Source organism: Spea bombifrons, chromosome 5 (assembly GCF_027358695.1).
Source record: "Spea bombifrons isolate aSpeBom1 chromosome 5, aSpeBom1.2.pri, whole genome shotgun sequence".
In the NCBI taxonomy this organism is placed as follows: domain Eukaryota; kingdom Metazoa; phylum Chordata; class Amphibia; order Anura; family Pelobatidae; genus Spea; species Spea bombifrons.
Genome location: NC_071091.1, coordinates 86,782,531 through 86,801,844, shown reverse-complemented (window position 1 = coordinate 86,801,844; position 19,314 = coordinate 86,782,531). Strand labels below are relative to the sequence as shown.

The window sequence follows — 19,314 nt, the reverse complement described above, 5'->3', positions numbered from 1 at the left end:
ATTAACACGTGTGTTGCAACAGTGTACCACGTGTATAAAAGTAACTACCAGCAGAGAAAGTCTTTTTATCTCCAGGAGGGACGGATTTGTTTTCACTGCATGGTAAGAAGCACGTCTGGGGGAAGAGGTTGACTTTTTTGTTAACTATTGATATGTTCTTAGGTGACCGGGGAAACTACCCCTCCTGCCCCATAGACGTTACACCCTCGATACACAGAGTTATCACACAATCCTACTCCTACATTAAATGTGTCTGCCTTATCTACCCCCACCCAGACAGAGTTAATGTTAAATCATACGCACACAATCTTCGATCATTCATGCTCCTCATTGAGCGCCTTATTGGAATTGTTCCAGTAGAGTATTAACTCCTAGAAATCCAATAATGGGTTTTTAGATTGGGGAGTGTTTTGTATAATTTGGCTCTTACGCTTTCTCTGGAAAAAAAAAATCTGCGATGATCTGTGTCGCAATGATTTATGTCGCAGTTCTAAACAAACGGCACTGTTTACTTTATTGCCAAATATTGGAGCATCAGCATACCAAATTATCGCCTTTCATTCTAAATTAATAAAGAGACGGCTTGAAGCAGCCAATCCGTGGCAGGAAAGCTTTTCCACTGAAACCAATGAAGGCGATTACAGCGCATGCGCCGAGGCAGCGCTGGGGCGGACTGGCGGGAAGTATATCGCATTTATTTAGATACGTTCAGACGAATGTGCAGACTAGCGGGGGGAAGGGGAAACTGGAGGGCTTCTGCAGAATCCACACATGCATTTGCAAAACAGGGCGCCATGACAACCACAAAGATATAAACCACACTGGAACGCACATGATGGCGGAGTGTCCCTTTGCTTTCTGCTTTGTGCCCCCGCTGTGCAGTTACAGCATTGCATATGAATATATGTATTCTACTAGTAATGTAACAGCGCTGCGCACAGACGCCATTAACTATAAAGAGGGTTCTGCCAAACTGACTACGCGAACCTGCCCTGCTCGCCCTGATTTTCTTTCTCGCGAGATCACATCTGCTTCCATGTTGCCACGTTTAATAAGCGCTGGGTAGCCACGCCCCCTATTGTATTGGCCCCTGCTAGAGCTTACGGGGCGAGCGCTTCTCTCCGGGACGGGGGTTGGACTCTATCCCCTCCCAGTGGCGCTCGTCATTGGCTGAAGCCGCTGTAGGCCAGGAACAGGGCGGTCCAAACGGGCAAAGAGGGTTGGGTGGTCACGTAACGAAGCGTGGCTGGGTGCATCTACTAACTCAGGGTAAGGGAACCGAGGCATTCCTCAGACTACTGTCACCGCGCCGGTACGAGCCGTACTCTGCAGATACCCGGGGCTGCGCCGTAAATCACCATAGCGGTTCTGATTGGACATTCGTCTCCACATTTACATAAATCAGAACACAATCATGGCTCCCAAGAGATCAAGCAGATCGGGACCAAAAAGAGGTCAGTACGTCTCGTTAATCTAGGCTTTAACCCTTTGTATGTCTGTCGGCGTGTGAGCATCGCATCAGAAAACGCTTGTTATGCGCGGGTGAGCCGATAAGCATTGGGTTTTGGGTGTAGGTGAGACTTGCACTAGTAGATCGATACGGTCGTCAGCACAGTGATCACCGATCTCCCAATTCAAATGCATTCTATCCTGAACGATTACAATTCGGTTCCTTTTTCTTATCGAACACTGAGGAGTCCATCTCAGGATCCAAAGCTCTTTTGCAGGTGGAGGAATTTCCCAAATAATGTTTATATTAATCCCCATTAATGTCATATACAGCTTTAGTATTAACCCCTCCATGACTGTTTCTCTTAATACAGTGTATTCATTCTTCCTGGGCCCAGACGGAATCTAGAACCCCCGGTAATTGAATGAAAGTTGCAGTGCGATCAGGTGTAGCGGAAATCCCCTCCATGTGGCTCCCGGGATCCCTCCTTGTTCACGTGTCACTCTGGAGGGGGCTCTGGAAGTAAATGTAAGGAGGAGTTAGGGGCCAGATGTTTTCGATCAGCCCCCCTCCGTCTCCCCCTGCCTAGTGTAGTCTGGAGCTCTAAGCCCTGGGATCCAGATGTGATGAGAGGTTATTGAGGACAGGAGTGAGGAGCAAGCTGGAGGTGCGAGTGAGCGCAGCCATTCCTATTAACCTCCCACGAGTCCAAAGTGTTCTTTTGCTACAATTTAACCAGAAGAGCAGTTATAGAATGTGTAAAGAATACATTATGTCTGCCATAGGATAATGAACTCACCTTTATTCTAGTTCTTATCAGTGCTGACCCACCCTTTGCTTGCCATATACTCAGCACTGTATAAAACCACACAGATTCCTCTTAACTGGAAGCTCTTTTGTATCTTTACTTTCATTGGCTTCATTTAGTTTAAACGTTAAACCCCTTTTATGTAATCTACTTGCCCTCTCGTGACTGATTTAATCCTCATTTCGTATTAGTACAAGAGGTCATAATCTAAAACTAGAGGGTCAGATGTATTGGAAAGACATTTTGTTTTACTGAAAGAGTGGTAGATAAGCGGGACAGCTTCCCAGCAGAAGTAGTAGCAGCAGCGGAGACAGTGATGGAATTTAAATACGAGTGGGATCGGCATGAAGCTATTTTGAATCTGACGAGGCCAGGGCCTGATTGGCAGACTAGATGGACTGAATGGTTCTTATCTGCTGTCAAATTCTACATTTCTGTATCGCTGAGAGAAGAAACGCACTCCCTTCTAATCATTGTATGGAGTTCAGTGACCTTGGACGTGATATAGCTACCCATAAAGTATCACATATCACGTTAGAATGCGAGATAATCATCTGCATCCATTAGCATTATAAGAGGCGATTATTAGGCATAGGAAGTAATTTAAAAGGAAAAAAATAACCCACCAAATATTCTTTTCATACTTAATGAGAAATGTAGCGCCTTTCTGCGTAATGTTCTCAAGTATTCATCTATATAAATCAGTTTATGGATGTTAGAATTGTTTCTTTTCCCGAAAGCAAATGGCTAAAAGTGCAAGTAATTTTCAGATGAAATGAAAGCCGAAGTCACCTAAGTGGCAGTAATACACTGTTGTGTGGTTCAGTGCATCACAAAACAACACAAGCGCCGTGTAAGAGCTGATTCAGCTGAATCCAAGCTTGAATTGGACATGGGGCATTTCTTGTTCCAAAAACGCTGCCTCGTTAACTCTTTCATTTACCGAAGAAAGCCAGGGCAACCGTAAGATTTGATAATAATAATACGCTTTGGTATTTTTTGTTATTTCTTAAAACATATAGGAACATAGAATTTGATGGCAGAAATTACCCCCTCAGCCCATCTAGTCTGCCCATTTCAGCGACTCGGATCTTAAGTCAGTCCTTGGTCTTGGCTAAGATTCAGGATAGCATTCATGTCAAAATTCACTCAATTATAAGTTATAATGGTCTCTACCACTTCTGCCGGTAGGGTGTACCATTTATCCACCACCCTCTCAGTAAGTTATAACGTAAACACATGCAAGAACTCCAACATTCCATTTGATTTTCTTCATTTACATACATTAGAGGCAGGTTTATAATAATCAAATTTTAATGATTTTAAGGTTGTTGTACTGGGGAGGTCCTCATACTGTACAGAAGAGTAGGCTTGGGACCCAACAATTGGTGATTAATTTAATAGAACGGCATATGGGCCGCTAGTTATAAATCAGTGGCCTTATTTAGAAATGGTGCCACAAACGAGTATACAAAAGGCATATAAAGCAGACATTGCCTTTTGAAGTTGAGTGTCATTTGAGGACAGAAGGTGGACCCCTATTCTATAATCACACAAAAAAGACAAACTCTAGGCCCCCTACTTGTGGGGGCTACAATCCCAATCTCCCTAAGGCTGATGTTGATGCGGGTTGTAATGCACAAAAGCTCATGAGCCTGTTTTTATAAAAATTAAATAAACATTTTTTAAATTCATAAAAGTTTTATATATATTTGTATAGCAATAGGTGATCCCTGCATCATAGGTGCCTCTTTCCAGTAATAAGTAGAAAAGAAAGAAAAAAATATGCCTTTTCTATGTTTATGCGGTATTAAGGAAAATATAAAAACTGTTTTTTTTAATTTTTTTACTGGAAAAAGGGTCCCATGATGCCAGGATCACCCATTGCTGTCTGCAGGCATCAGAACACTGCGAGTGGGGGTCTGCTCCGCACCCCTGAACCCGCACACGTGTGTGGAAAGGGTTGCCATTGCACATTCCCAGTTAAAGACATGACGGCTGTTGAGAAGGGGGGCGCTGCAGGTCGGCTCGGGAGCAGATCGGCAGCCCCTATAGCACTTGCCAAAAGTTTTTCTTGGGTGGTCGCCAGTAGGAGACACTAGAGTTCCGCCGTGGCCCATTTTGCATACCGTGTACCATAGCTGTTAAGGGGCAACTTTTACCACAACTGAATGTATTATTTAAAACTACTTATAGCATGTATTTTTTATTTGTCATTCGGTGTAATTTTGGACGGATTCAGTTTAAATGTTTACCTTGTGGAAGCCGAGAGCTGTTTTTTCACCCTGACAGTAATTAATGGATTTCCTGTGTTCAGACATAATCTCCCGTCTTCTCACCCTTACAAACACCGCGTGAACCGATCTACAGAAATCGGCAGTTTAATCAAAAGGGAAGAAAGACGTTAAAAAGGAGAGATAATCACCAAGGGGAGCAGCGAATGACTGCCGGATTACCAAACCTAGACAGTTTCTATATTAGAGAATTGCTGGAGCAAGAAATGCCTACCCCTAGGGTGTGCTAGATTATACAGTACATGACAGCTACTTAGTATAGCACTTCTTAAAGTTGACTAGAACAGTTGTTTCAAGCAAGATTGCCTTATTTTCCAGATCCCAGTCTAAGACCTGTGATCTGGGACTGGAGCGATATACGGTCCGGAGTCACAAAGAAAGCTACAAGTGCAGCTGAGCGGACAGATTACCGTATTTGCTCAAATATAAGACAAGGGTTTTATTTTATTTTTAGAGCAAATGCCCTAGAAAAATACACCTTGTCTTATATTCAAGGTCGTCTTATAATCAGACTTTAAATAGAGGTCTGACTATAAGACTAAGATCCAGATCCCCCGCAGCGCTGCAGGAGTCCTGGATCCTCCTGTCTGGCAGCCGGTGGACATCTGCACGATGCGCGCAACCAACCTCTGCTGATGCCTGCACTTCATTTGGGGCTTCTATGAACGATGATCCATCATAGAAGCCCAACCGGAAGTACCAGGCAGCAGCGGAGGTTGTCTGCGCGAATCACTCAGATGTTCACCGGCTGACACCAGGGAGTCTAAAGCACAGGGAACAGGTCAGGGGGGAGGGGCATATAGGGGATATAAGGCATCGGGGGGGGGTGGCAAACAGGGGGTATAATGTTATTAATATTTTGGCGGCTCTTATAATCAAGCAGATATAAACCTGCTCATCTTGTACTATTGCTAACTTTGAGCCACAGGGATACATACCATAATTAATACTACATTGGATAAGTGTAATACTGTCCCGATGGAAAACTAGGCCAAGGTTTGCATATCTTGTTCTCATACTTCCCTTTTTTTTTTATCCAAAAGGTATGTGTAGAATGATAATGTAGTCAAATCTTACTGGCATTGTTTAATGTTACAGTTTATATTTACTTTTGTGCATTGAGTTCATAATTTGATCCTTGGGCTGCTAACTCCCTAAAATAATTAACATGAAAAAATGAATGTTGACACGCTTAGCAAGCAGCCAAGGGCACTGTGGCGTATGTAAAGTATATTGGAGAGAGAGCCCCTTGTAGCAGTGCTGCCCTAGGGCCTCGCCTGGCCTTTATCCACTTGTGGTATCCACACAAGTTCATTTGAGGTTAATCCTTTGCAAGATCTAGTTAAACTGTATGACCAAGTATATGGACAACCCGCCTAATTATTGAATTTAGGTTTTTCAGTCACACCCATTTCTAACAGGTGTATAAAATCAGCCATTGACAGTAGAATGGGATGTACTGAAAAGCACAGGGACTTTAAATGTGACGCTGTCATAGGATGCTGCCTTTGCAACAAGTCAGTTCATGAAATTTCTGCCCTGCTAGATCTGCCCTGGTCCACTATTAAGTGCTATTATTGTGACGTGGAAGTGTCTAGAAGTCACAACAGCTCAGCCGTGAATTGGTAGACCACGCTCAGAGTGAGGCTGTAAGGGCGCAGTGAAGAGGGTGCCATGAGGATCCCAGCAGGGTCACATAACATGTATTACGTGACCCCACGGCACCTGCTTCGCCGCACGCCCCTGCAGGGAGGCATAGAGTGCCCGATTCACAATGCCACAAGATGTGTGTAAAAGAATAGTGCCAGAGTCAGTATGTCTACTGGACTGGAGTACCAGGTTGAGTGTGCATAGTTTTAGGGTTTTTTTTTATCTGTATAGTGTTGGCCAGTGTGTGTATGTTGTTGGATGGTGTGTACATGTGTGTAAGAGTGCAGCGTTGGCATGTATGGTGTTTTGTATGTTACAGTATGGCATTAGCATGTGGGTATGTCAGCATATAATGTGTGTGTATTGGTGTATGGTGTTAGCCTGCGGGTATATGAGTGTAGAACGTTGGCGTGTGTTTTACTGTAAGGTGTTAGTGTTTGTGAGCATAAGACATTGTCATGTGTGTCTTTAACTGTATGGTTTTAGAGTGTATGATAATGGTTAAACATACAAGCTTGAGTCTTTATGGTATAATACCCCTTGGCATGAAGGGGTTAACAGTAGCACGTACTAAGAAATGCAGCACTGAAGAAAGGTGTGCTTTATGTTTTATTGCCCCAATAAATATCCTATAACTGCAGACCATAAGGTAATATATGAAAATAAATACATGGCTGGGGAAAAAGTTGACTTTTAAATTTGTTGACCATAGTTCATGTCCTAAAAACAACTATATATAATTTTTGTGGATACAGTAAATGAGAAAGAAGGATATTACAGCTAGACACAAATGCCACAGAAGTGTTGCTTCAGTCTTGTTTACAAAGTGTGCAATTTTTTTAAAAAAACAACCTGGTCCTTAAGGGGTTAAATAACCTTTGTTTGTTTTTTCTCTTTTTCAAATCTGTACAAACTGAAATAGTTTTTGTGCAAATCGCCAGATCTGGAGAATGCAAGAGAAAGGCAGCTGCTATTCATGAAGTGTTTATTAATATTTTATTTGTGGAAATTAGTGCTATAATTGCTCTAGTTTGGGTTGATAAATGCTTAAGATTTGTATTCAGACAGCATTATTTAAAATTAATTAAATGCTCTCCATAGCCCCGGTTTGGCTGCTTTGTTTGTGTGTACACAGGCAGCGGATCCTAAAGCAATATGGTTACATAAAGTAGCAAGAAAATATAAGTGAACCCTTTGAGATTAACTGCATTTATCTATAAATGTCTTAAAATATGATATGACTTGATCTAAGTTACAATAATGAACGACTTGTTTTAACTAATAGCACACAAATTGTATTGGTTTTTGTCCATATTGAATACATCATTCTAACATTCACAGTTTGGGTAGGAAAGAGTATGTGAAAGCCTAATCACTTCAACAAAAGCTAATTGGAGTCAGGAGTTAGCAAACCTGGAGCTACTTTAACATAAATTTAATTTACTATTGTTAAGAAGCATCTGCTGAAGTGAGCCATGCTTTACAAAAAAGAAATCTCTGAAGACTTATAATCAAGAACTGTTGATTACAGTTGGACAAATTGTTTATAAGTGAAGACTATTTAGTATTGTGGCTACTCTCCCTAGATGTGGATGCACAGCCAAGATGGCTCTTGCTCACTGAGGTTAAAAAAAGAACCCTAGAATAACAACTAAAAGCTTGAAGGAATAATTGAAACTGGGTAACATCTCTGTCCATGAGTCTACCATATTCAAAACATTGAACAGGCATGGAGTCCATGGCAGGACACCACAGAGGAAGCTGCTGTTCTCCAAGTTGACATTGTCTGAAGTATGCCAAAGAGCACCATGACACTCCACAACACTACTGGGAAAATGTTTTGTGGAGTGATGAAACTAAGGTTGAATTGTTTGGGGAGAACACACAGCACTATGTATAGTGTAAAAAGTTCACTGTATACCAACATCAAAACATCATTCCAATGGTGGAGGGAGCATCATGATTTTGCGCTGTTTTGCTGCCTCAGGACCTGGATGGCATCCCATCATCGAGTGGGCAAGAATTCCAGCACTGTGAATGTTTGGTTTGTTTTTTTTAGCTTAAGCACATTGTGATTGTCTATACTTGTGACTTAGATCACATTTTATTAACGATTATTGCTAAAAACTAGGTAATTTCAAAGGGTGGACTTTTTCTTGCCACTTTAAGTAGTAGTAAGTGATTTCTAACTCTCATTCAGGAAACTGTAACCACCAATCAGTGGGAAGACCGGATACTACTGAAGATTTAATGCTGTAGGATACTTACTTTAAAGGTACACTGTGCCAGAAGATGCTTACATTCAGGAAAACTGCTTGCCAAATATGCTTTCTTACTGACGTGTAAAAGCAAGCTTTTTTTAAAACATTGAATATGAATATTTGCCAAATGATGCTGTCTGTCTGACTTCACTTCCTTTGGCAAGTTAAGTTTTTATAAAATTTAGAATGTCTTAACGGAACAAACCTCTTATAGGGAAGGAGGTTCGTATGCTTTATAGCATAGTTTTGGAAAAAATGGTCTTTTAAGAATCTTGTAAGTTTTTTTGAGTTTAGTCTCGGAGAATGTGCAAGAAACATAATTCATCTCTATGTCACCTTTATTTTTAATAGTTTTGTTCCTTTCTATATGCAGCGACTCCTCACCTTCCGAAGTCTCCTCTCACAATAAATCGGACAAGCTGGTAATTGCGTGAAATGGTTTTCTTATGCTTTTTAGGAAGATAACACGTTTGCTAACAGTTTTTCTATTTGATGCAGATTTTCTTTGCATGAAGCCTGCTGCTCGCTGTTTATTTTTAATACTTTATCCGCAACCAGTAAACCACATTCCAAGTCGTGCAATGCTAATTGATGAAGCATGGAGTAAAAAGTGTGACCGTAGATTGAATTCATACCTTTCTGGTGCTGTGTGGAGTATTTCACGTTTATTTTGAGTATGAAATTAACTAGTGCAGGAATGACCCAGATTTTTTTTCAATGCTGCAATAGTATACAGGATACAATTTCCGTTTTACCTAGCCATCACTGTTTGGTCGTGTTATGTGTACTCAACCTTTCTGGAGATGCTTATAATTATTGATTTTAGACTATCACTGATTAAAAACATTTACTTACATAGACTTAAAAAAATTGTTTTTTATTGGTCCATTGGCTGGTTTCAATGCATGAATGAATAACAAATCTGAACTCTAAACCGGCACAACTTAAATAGTACCCTAAAGTCATTGGGGGAATTTAAAATACTATTGATGCAGTAGGAAAACTACTTGATAAATTAGTAATGATCCTCTTGAGCCGAAGCTGGTATCCACAGGTAAGTTACAATTATTATATCCTTGACATCTAAATTCAACCAATGCCCTAGGAAATGACAGATTCCTTAGTTTATCCATCCAACATGTTTCACCTCAGCAAAGGCTTCATCAGGGCCAGACGTATAATTATTATTTATTGTTTTATATAGCGCTATAATGCTCCTGAAGATGATTTGGGGATACCTGCCATGGTCTAACTGGACGGCTAGTTATATGTGTGTGTGTGTGCTATGTTAGTAGAAGATTTGATCGTTATTTTTAATAAGTTATAATTTAAATCAAATGACTATCCTACAAGGAATATATCAACAGAAAACTATAATAAACACCTGGTACTGATATATAAAATGAACAATTCATAATAGGATAACTCTGGTTTTCTGTGTGTTTATATTCAGTGTTTCCTTATGGCCACCTTTTTTAGCTTTTGTGTGATATCCTTGAATGTTGTCTATGTAGAATTAATAATTAATTGCCAAATTTAATTTTAAAGAAAAGTAAATTTGACATTTAGTGTCATTTATTTTTGTGTTTCAAACATTAAGTGGACAGAGTAAAGGATTAGTCACACTGTGATAACGCATGAACATCAAGGATCAGGTGTTGCCATGTTTGGTCCATTTTACAGAGCAAGCCAGGCTCCTCTTCTCGCAGAAATTCACTGCCGTTGGTCCTTCATAATGTATAATGAAGTCAAGGACCGAAACACAACTCTCCCTTTAGCGAATAGAGCCCATCACATTAGTGGAACTTTGTGTTTTAAGCAGAAGACTGTATAATTGTAAAGTTACCCATTCTGGGTCAAACTATTTAACACTTCAGCACTTTAGTGTTTTTTGTGCTTGTTTTTTAATACACAATAAACAAAACTTTGTTTTTCTACACCGTATTCCAAAGTGTAATTTGAATTTGCATTGACTGCCTGCCACTATAGTTTGGCAGATCCAGAGGCTGGAGTGAAGAAAAAGTATTCTAGCAGTAAACAATGATAAATACATTCTGTGCCCGTCCAGCAAGCCAGATTGTGCTGTGGAATGCAGCGTCAGTAATGTTCCTTTTGTTAAGGTGACACCTGGACTGCTTCAAGGCCTGTTTTTTGACTAACATGTTACACGCCAACATGCAGAGTATAATACCACCACATGTGTTGGCACACAATCGTCAAACTGCCATTCTGAATTAGATGCCCTTGGCTCCAAAAAAGGTGCTGTAAAAGGCGTTTGGGTGCTCTGACCAATGTGGTACCAATGGAGTACAGGTATGTACAATGTCCATGTGGGCAACATCTGACCACGTGTACCAGGCTCTCACAAGGTTATAATAGAGTTCAGAAATCCTGATCGGAGAATCGGGGTCAGGTAAACACTGACCCATAGACGCATAATTATGATTTTCAGCAGCTTAAGGTGTAGCCTTACTTTTGGTTTGCTGCCATGTCCCATATATAATACGTTCTCAATGTCCTGGTAGGAATGGATTCCACCGTGTGTTCCTTCTAGAGGAATTCATATGCTCAGTGCTATCTTATGTGCTTTGTCCCATAGTTACAAGTCTGAAAGCTCACCAGTGACTATATTTAAGATGATTTAAACATCTTGTTTGAGCTTCACATTAAACAAAATTTGATATTTTTTTTCTTTTCATTTTTTAATTAACCTGTTATACTGTAAGTCTGAGGAGGAAACGACATTGAAAAAAAATGGTTTGACGTGCAAAAGGCAGTGCTGTAAAATCAATTGACGGCAGGCCCGGACTGGCCATCGGGCACACCGGGCATTTGCCCGGTGGGCCGGGCCACGGCAGGGCCGCATTGACTTAGGGGCTGATGGAGCTGCAGCTCCAGGCCCCTACCCTACCAACTGCGACCGGGTCCGCCACTCTAAGGGGCCGGGAAGTCCCCACCAAGGCCGGCCTTACGGGTCTGCGGCCGCACAGGGTTTAAATTAAAACATCGGGGTTTTTTTTTACTTTATTTAACATGGAGGATGTTAAATAAAGTTGAAAAAAAAAACCCCGATGTTTTAATTTAAACCCTGTGCGGCCGCAGACCCCTAAGGACGGCCCTGGTGGGGGCTTCCCGGCCCCTTAGGGCAGGGCCGACCTTTGGGGTGTGCGACCGCACAGGGCGCCACACTCCAGGGGGCGGCCGCCACACTCCAGGGGGCGGCCGCTCATCAGGGGGTGCCAACTTGCGGCACCCGGCACCCCTCCAGAGACGGACAGTAATGTCCGCCGCTGGAGGAGCAGGCTCGCAAGGGAGCGGTATCGGAGGTCTTTAACAGACCTCCGGTTCCCTTGAGTGATTTTAAGCCGGGTTCAACCCGGCTTAAAATCACTCAAGGGAGCCGGAGGTCTGTTAAAGACCTCCGATACCGCTCCCTTGTGATCCGCGCGGCAACAGCTGTTGTGCGCCGGGGTTTGTTTTCAGATCCCGGCGCACAACACTGAAGCCGCGCCCACCGCTGTCCGTGCCCTCTGAACCAGGAAGAAGACAGAGAAGACTGAAGAAGAGGAAAAGAAGCTGAAAGAAGAAAGGAAAGGTAGGAAAGCATTAAGTGAGAGTGGATTGGTATATATGTGTGGATTGGTATATATGTGTGGATTGGTATGTGTGTGTGGATTGGTATGTGTGTGTGGATTGGTATGTGTGTGTGGATTGGTATATGTGTGGATTGGTGTGTATGTGTGGATTGGTGTGTATGTGTGGATTGGTGTGTATGTGTGGATTGGTATATGTGTGTGGATTGGTGTATGTGTGTGGATTGGTGTATGTGTGTGGATCGGTATATATGTGTGGATCGGTGTGTATGTGTGGATTGGTATATGTGTGTGTGGATTGGTGTATGTGTGTGGATTGGTGTATGTGTGTGGATTGGTGTATGTGTGTGGATTGGTGTATGTGTGTGGATTGGTGTATGTGTGTGGATTGGTGTATGTGTGTGGATCGGTATATATGTGTGGATCGGTGTGTATGTGTGGATTGGTATGTGTGTGGATTGGTGTATGTGTGTGGATTGGTATGTGTGTGTGGATTGGCATGCGTGTGGATCGGTGTGTATGTGTGTGGATTGGTGTATGTGTGTGGATTGGTGTATGTGTGTGGATCGGTATATATGTGTGGATCGGTGTGTATGTGTGGATCGGTGTATGTGTGTGGATTGGTGTATGTGTGTGGATTGGTGTATGTGTGTGGATTGGTGTATGTGTGTGGATTGGTGTGTATGTGTGGATTGGTATGTGTGTGGATTGGTATGTGTGTGGATTGGTGTATGTGTGTGGATTGGTGTATGTGTGTGGATTGGTGTATGTGTGTGGATCGGTATGTATGTGTGGATTGGTATATGTGTGTGGATTGGTGTATGTGTGTGGATTGGTGTATGTGTGTGGATTGGTGTGTATGTGTGGATTGGTATGTGTGTGGATTGGTGTATGTGTGTGGATTGGTATATGTGTGGAGGGGGTAGTTGCGGCGGGCTTAAGGGGCTCTGCGTTAATGCGGCCATATAGGACCAGTCAGTCCGGTCCTGACTGGGCCTATTTTAAGGTGGGGGCCTGGAGCTGCAGCTCCATCAGCCCCTAAGTCAATCCTGCCCTGCCGCGGGCCCGGTCGCAGTTGCTGCTTGCTCCGGCAACAAGGTAAGTAGGGTGAGGGAGGGGGGTGCAGTGAAAAGGGGCAGAGGGGGGTTAGATAGTGAGAAAAGGGTGAGAGGGTATAGATAGAGGCGGTACATATTGAGAAGTGGGGAAGGGGGTTACATAGTGAGAAGGGGCAGGTAAGATGAAGAGAGGGGGTAGTGTGAATGCGTATGAGAATTAATGAATAAATGTGTGGATGAATTGTGTGAATGCGTATGACAATTAATGAATTCATGTGAGGATGAATTGCTTGAATGATTTGTGAGACTGCATTAATGAATGTGTTAATGATTTGTGTGAATGATTAAATGCAAAGATGGTACATGAAGGGTGGGCTTTAACAATAAATAAATAAATAAATATGGGCTGCTCAGGCTTAAATGCCCGGGCCTATTTTTTGTCCCAGTCCGGGCCTGATTGACGGTATTGTTTGGAAGTAAACAATTTTCACCTTGGTAGCTGGAACTTTTGTATAAAAAGAAAACGTTGTGAAGTATGGGAAAGGGAGCGAGAAAAAAAACCCTCAACTATCACTCCATTAAATATATCAATACTTGGGGAAGTCGCTTAGGGGTAAACTCTGGGTGAAAGGGCAGATTCTCAGGATCACAGTCTGGAGCTGAAGTATTCATACTCTACAGTAGAGGTCTCCAAACTGCAGCACTTGTGGGACTACACCTCTCATACGCCTCTGCCAGCTTCCTGGCTGAAAAAAAAGAAAAAATGGTTGTGCACTCAACTCCCAGGAAGCTTGGTGCTAGCAGGAAAAAAGGGACAGCATAAACCCTCTTGAAGCACACAAAGAAAAGGAATCCCCACACTCCAAACAGCTTCCAATCTTTAGGATACTTTTATTAAGAGAAAGCAAAAAAAAAAAAAAAACAGTTTTGGCCAAACAGGGCCTTTGTCAAGCTTTTCTTTGTGTGCTTCTTGGCTGAAAGCATTATGAGAGATCCTGCAACATGTAGAGGGCCACAGTTTGGAGACCCTTGCTCTACAGTGATCTGCTGGTCATACTTGGGAGCGTTCTAAATGTGCAGACTGTTAAAATCTAAACTGTGTAATAGCACATTGAGAATATTCTGTGTAGTAGCTCACCAAATCTGTTACCCAAATGGCTCTAATACCTATCCTCATGGAAACCTTGACATGTAATTATTTAAAGATACACCTAATTAAATCGCCTGTATTCAAGCAAGCACATCAACTATAACATGCTGGTAGCAAAAGCAGCGAAATCCAGAGTTCTTGCCCCAGACTCTGGGTCAGAAACTGAGAGTTCCCAGATATGCTGATCATATCCAAGACTCCTAATTACTAATACTTTTGCTACCAGTATGTCATGTTGATAAACTTCGAATTCATGTTAATTTTGTTTAAATGACACATCAAGGCTTCTATGAGGACAAGTACGAGTCATTTGGGTAGAACGTTGGACGAGTCTTTATGCAGGATGTTTTTGCAGGATGGGCCACTAAAGGGTTAAAATTTAACAAGTCTCCAGGTCAGCTAATTTAGAAAGTTATTGGGTATGTGTATTAAGAGGCTGGGCAGACTAGATGGGTCGAATGGTTCTTATCTACCATCACTTTCTATGTTTCTATATCCTGCTTGAGTAATGTGATATGATTATCACAATGTATGGGGGCAGGGTGCAGCTTTTTTATTTCCCCCCATTGTTTAACGTGAACGAACAGGCAAATGGGACCGATCTCCATGCTGCAACCATTGCTCAAAAATTATTTTACGTATTGGTTTACCGGCCCGTCTTCACCATAACCAAACATGATTGCGGAGGCTGAGCGGTTTGCCACTGGAGCCAAATACAAAGTATGATCTGTATGCAAAAATATAAAAATAGGTCAGCTGAATTGCATCGGGATTACTGGCTCCCTGAACAAAGCCCTTGTTAGTTCATTGGGCTAGTTTTTGATGCCAAGAATCCAATTTTTTATGGATGGAAGTGGTTGATGTGCCTTAAATAAATCTAGCTTGATTGATCAAGCTGGAAATTCAAATAAAACTATGACACGTAGTAACTAGTATTGTTTCTCCACTTGAATAGTTTTAATAAATGTATAGAACCAAATTCCTTCTGCTTATATGCACATCAATATGCTAATCACAATACGCTCCTAAAATTGAAGAATCCAGTTGGAGAAATATATTACGCCTGCTGCATCATATAGCCATCTGCAAATGATGATTCAGCGACTCTGGAGGACAAACGGGGGAATGGTGCAGACCTATTATTTCCAATTCTAAAAGACTGTTATGAAATGGACTCATACACACATATAGTGGTTCCATTGTATAAAAAGTCTTACTCATGGGTTGGTATAATTCATACAACAGTGGCATTAGATAAATGACCCAGGCTGTCCTCTGGACCTGATTCCAGGCTAATTTTCTTTTGAAGATGCGTTCCTTTAGTATTTACTAGCTGCTCAGTACCAGTGTTAGAATGTGCGTGTATGTGTTGGCCACATACTCTAAAAATAGCCGTGCTGAATTGTCATCTGACGTTGGTTTTCTCTCTCGTCGTCAGATGGTTTAATGCGGTTAGGTATAAAATTTCTGCTGCGATATTTCACCATAGCAGCTAATTTTTATTTATTTCTTTCCTTGTAAGTATCTTATTTGTACTGTCTGTAGAGTAGCAAAGTGCGCAGAGGTCTGAGAAGCCTGGGTCATGACGCTAAGAAGTCGTATTAACGTGAGCAGACTTCATATGCAAACTCAGGATGTTGTCACATACAAAGACAGGTTTTGCAAATAAAGATGAAAGTTTGTTGCCATTTGCGGCATAAATATTAACATTATTACATTGCGTTCTGTGTCGCTTATCATGCAGTGAGCGGTGGCTTCTGATCTCCAAGAGGTTTCCAAATTGTAACTAGCCGAGGGTTATAGGCAGGTGAGTACATTTTAATGGATACGATAGCCGAGATCCATTAAAATTTTCATGTTCCTCCTAACTGTTTGCCGATAGAAGATGTGTTCGGCTGAACGCTCCTGACACGTGTGTGTGTGTGTATGTATTTATATGTGTGTATATATATTATATACCGCCAATCGGTGTGCGTGATTGCCATGGGAGTGCTTTCCTGCTGCTGACAGGTGAAAAGTCAAACTATGGAGGGATGTTCAGCAGCTCTGGAGTGTCTCGTTGCATTGCATGTCTGGGTTGTTTTTCATATTTATAGACTGAAATAGGGAGACATCCATTACCGTTTGAGGTTTATCAAATATTCACTAAGCAAAGCAAGTCGGTGCCAGGAAGCTCAGATAACTTGGTTATGCCTAACCTTGGATACCGGTGTTAATGGTTAGTTATCTCTACTATAATGTTAAGTTGATCGTTGCAGCTGTCTCCAGCTTTAAACTAACCCAAATATTGTCATGTGTAATAGTCGAGCCAAGCAAAGGTGCCGGCAGATTCCTGTCGGCCAGATCTTTGTTTTTTTGTTTTGTTTTTTAAGGTCGGTACGTGAACTGGTGAATAGAACCCTACAGAGAATGAAGGGATGTGAGATAGATTGTATATCCGGATTGGTACTCCTACTAAACTTACTTTGACTCCTGTATTATAGAGTTTTTAAAAGTAACATATATATATACATTTTTTTAGATAATTTTTTTAAATCATATTAACATTGTTGAAATATTATTTTAACTTCAGTTTAAATGAAATGCCAACTGAGCAGGTTTTCTGGACGAGTTCTGCAACTTTATGCTGAGAACTGCGAAAGCAAATAGATTGATTTAATGTATTTAAGCATTGAGCCGCGGCCAGCTGAACCCCAGCCAATCTGTTTAATTTACTCTTCAAATATTTATGGATCATATAGTGCAAAGCTAAATGAACATACTTTCCTTTGTCTTCTGGCAAACGTTAACTGTTGAGACTCTGGAATAGGGACGAGAGAGGTTGTCTTCTGACCCTCCGCCCTTCGGGTACGAACGCGTTAATGGTTTGCAGGGTACTTGTTGCACAGGGCAGGATTTCCATATGAGTGCTTGCGAGACTTTGGCTTATGAAGCCAGGAGACCTATAAATAGATATTTTTTTTCCAGCAGTCTCCGGGGTAGGTTTAGTTTCGGAATCTAGCTGACAACTGTACAAAATCGCTTTCGCCGCGGCTGGAAGCGGGGGCTGGGGTTTATTTTCGCCTTCGTTCTTCCATTGAGTATTATTATTAAAGCTGCCGATAACAAAAATTGTATTAGGATTTTCTGACGATCCATGGAAGTAACGGCTCTGTAACTATGGTTGAAGATACAGGTATGACGATATTTTTATGATGATATTAGATTTTTGTAGCGCTGAAGAAATAATTAACCAAGTGTAGGTTACGATAAAGGCAATGCGATGAGTTTGGCCTTTTAACCTCTTAATGACAAAGCTCGTACATGTACAGGCTCAAAATGCATTGTTTTCAATGGGTTTAGGGACCGTCCATTGTCCTTAAGGGGTTAAGTATAAATATACAAATGGTTTATATTACAAAAAGTATCAGTTTCCAAAATAGCTTGGATGCAAAATGCAATGTATTTAATAATAAACAATCTGAATGCAGTTTTTTTGCATGGGGGGGGTACGACGCAAGAAAATCTGTGAAATTTTTAGTAATCAAATCTGTATACGTAAGTGTAGTGAACCTCGTTTGAAGTTTAGGTGGTAAAAGAAGGTATTTATTGGGTATTTTTGCGCATGACTTTTAGTATGAAGCTCTATCTTGCTCTGTTCCTGTTAAGCTAATCCTTAATCCTAGGCGAGGTTGATGTAAGCAGAAAATTAAAATTAGCAGTGGCTGCGCTGGGGTTGTTGTGACCAAGTTTGTCTCCTTCATCAAAGTAGCGCTGATGAAATGAAATGTGCGCTCGTGTACTGCAGCTCTATTGCGAATAGGATATTTAGATAAAAACTATTGGCGTAATTACTGTAGTTATTTATATTTGGATGCCCGGATGGAAAAAAAATGACTTTATCTGTAAAATTGTTGAGCTTAGTGATGCATTTCCAAAAACGTCTTGCTAATAAAAACCTTTTTTTTGATCTGTTCAATGATATTATTACATTCAAGCAATACCTTTTTAAGATTTACCGGTACTTACCAAATAATGGAATTATGCTACCACTTTTTAGAAGTGGGTTATTGTATGACAAACTAAAAAGAAAATTAACTTTTTATGTACATAGGCTTTTGTTTCTTCGGTATTCGATGTAGATTTTATACTTATTTTGCAGGGTAAACATTTGTTTGACAGTTTGACCATTAAAATAATGGTGAGAGGGTGGCTTTCGATCAGCAGTTTTCCTTAACGCTATCAAACGTTTGCTGTGATAATCTGTGGTTTTTGGTAACGGCTGATAATTGTGCTGGGCTTGAGAGACAGCAACTGTAAATGTGTCAGATGGACGGATTAGCGCTCAGGAAACAACTCTGCTATATAGACTTTATATACATTAAATCAGACACATGTATTTTTGTTTAAATATGTTTCATAATTCCTCCCAAATAGAAACCAAACACGGAGGCAAGAATGGCAAGAAAGACGGCCTCTCCGGCAGCTCTTTCTTCACCTGGTTCATGGTGATTGCCCTCCTGGGCGTATGGACGTCTGTGGCTGTGGTGTGGTTCGACCTCGTGGATTATGAAGAGGTTCTTGGTAAGAATTTAAACTCTTAGGATAAATGGAAATGCTTTTTTAATTATTGCATGTCTAACCATCCAAAAGGCTCTCAAGCGGCTAGCAGTTAACATCTGATGATGTGGACTTTAAATCAAGATTCCCGATCTAGCTTGCGTGTTGTCCGAATGCATACAAGTGTTAAATTGGGAATTGGGTTAGTTCCTGGGTATTTTAAAATCAGCTGTGGTAGGTCCATGGATCTCACTATCCTTCGAGTGACGAAGTTAAACCCCAGAACCACAAACAGGCAAACGAGGTTTTATGGAAGATACTTCCACCAAAAGCCTGTATTACAAGGTCCTTATCACAAACATAAAAATGTAACTCATGGCAATGAGAAGCCTGAAGGCCCCAGTCACTGTGTAATAGTTATGGGCGAGTGTTCATGAATGCGCAGCCAACAATGAATAAATGGGTGAGAAATGGGGCGACGCTCCAACGATAAATCCAGATCATGTGGAAA

The 19,314-nt window shown here is 41.4% G+C and overlaps 1 protein-coding gene across 3 annotated transcripts in view; it reads left to right on the top strand.

Moving 5' to 3' along the window:
- The first annotated feature begins 1,150 nt into the window (after positions 1–1,150).
- The window catches only part of LOC128496778 (aspartyl/asparaginyl beta-hydroxylase-like), a 42,835-nt gene continuing 24,671 nt past the window's right edge, over positions 1,151–19,314 (top strand). The window contains exons 1-2 of one of the 3 annotated variants that reach the window (XM_053466568.1): positions 1,151–1,454; positions 18,681–18,827. In XM_053466568.1, the coding sequence (XP_053322543.1) occupies positions 1,415–1,454; positions 18,681–18,827 (187 nt within the window). In that variant the 5' untranslated portion in view covers positions 1,151–1,414. The remainder of the gene's footprint in view (positions 1,455–18,680; positions 18,828–19,314) is intronic. The other 2 variants (XM_053466569.1, XM_053466570.1) reach the window with 2 other exon arrangements.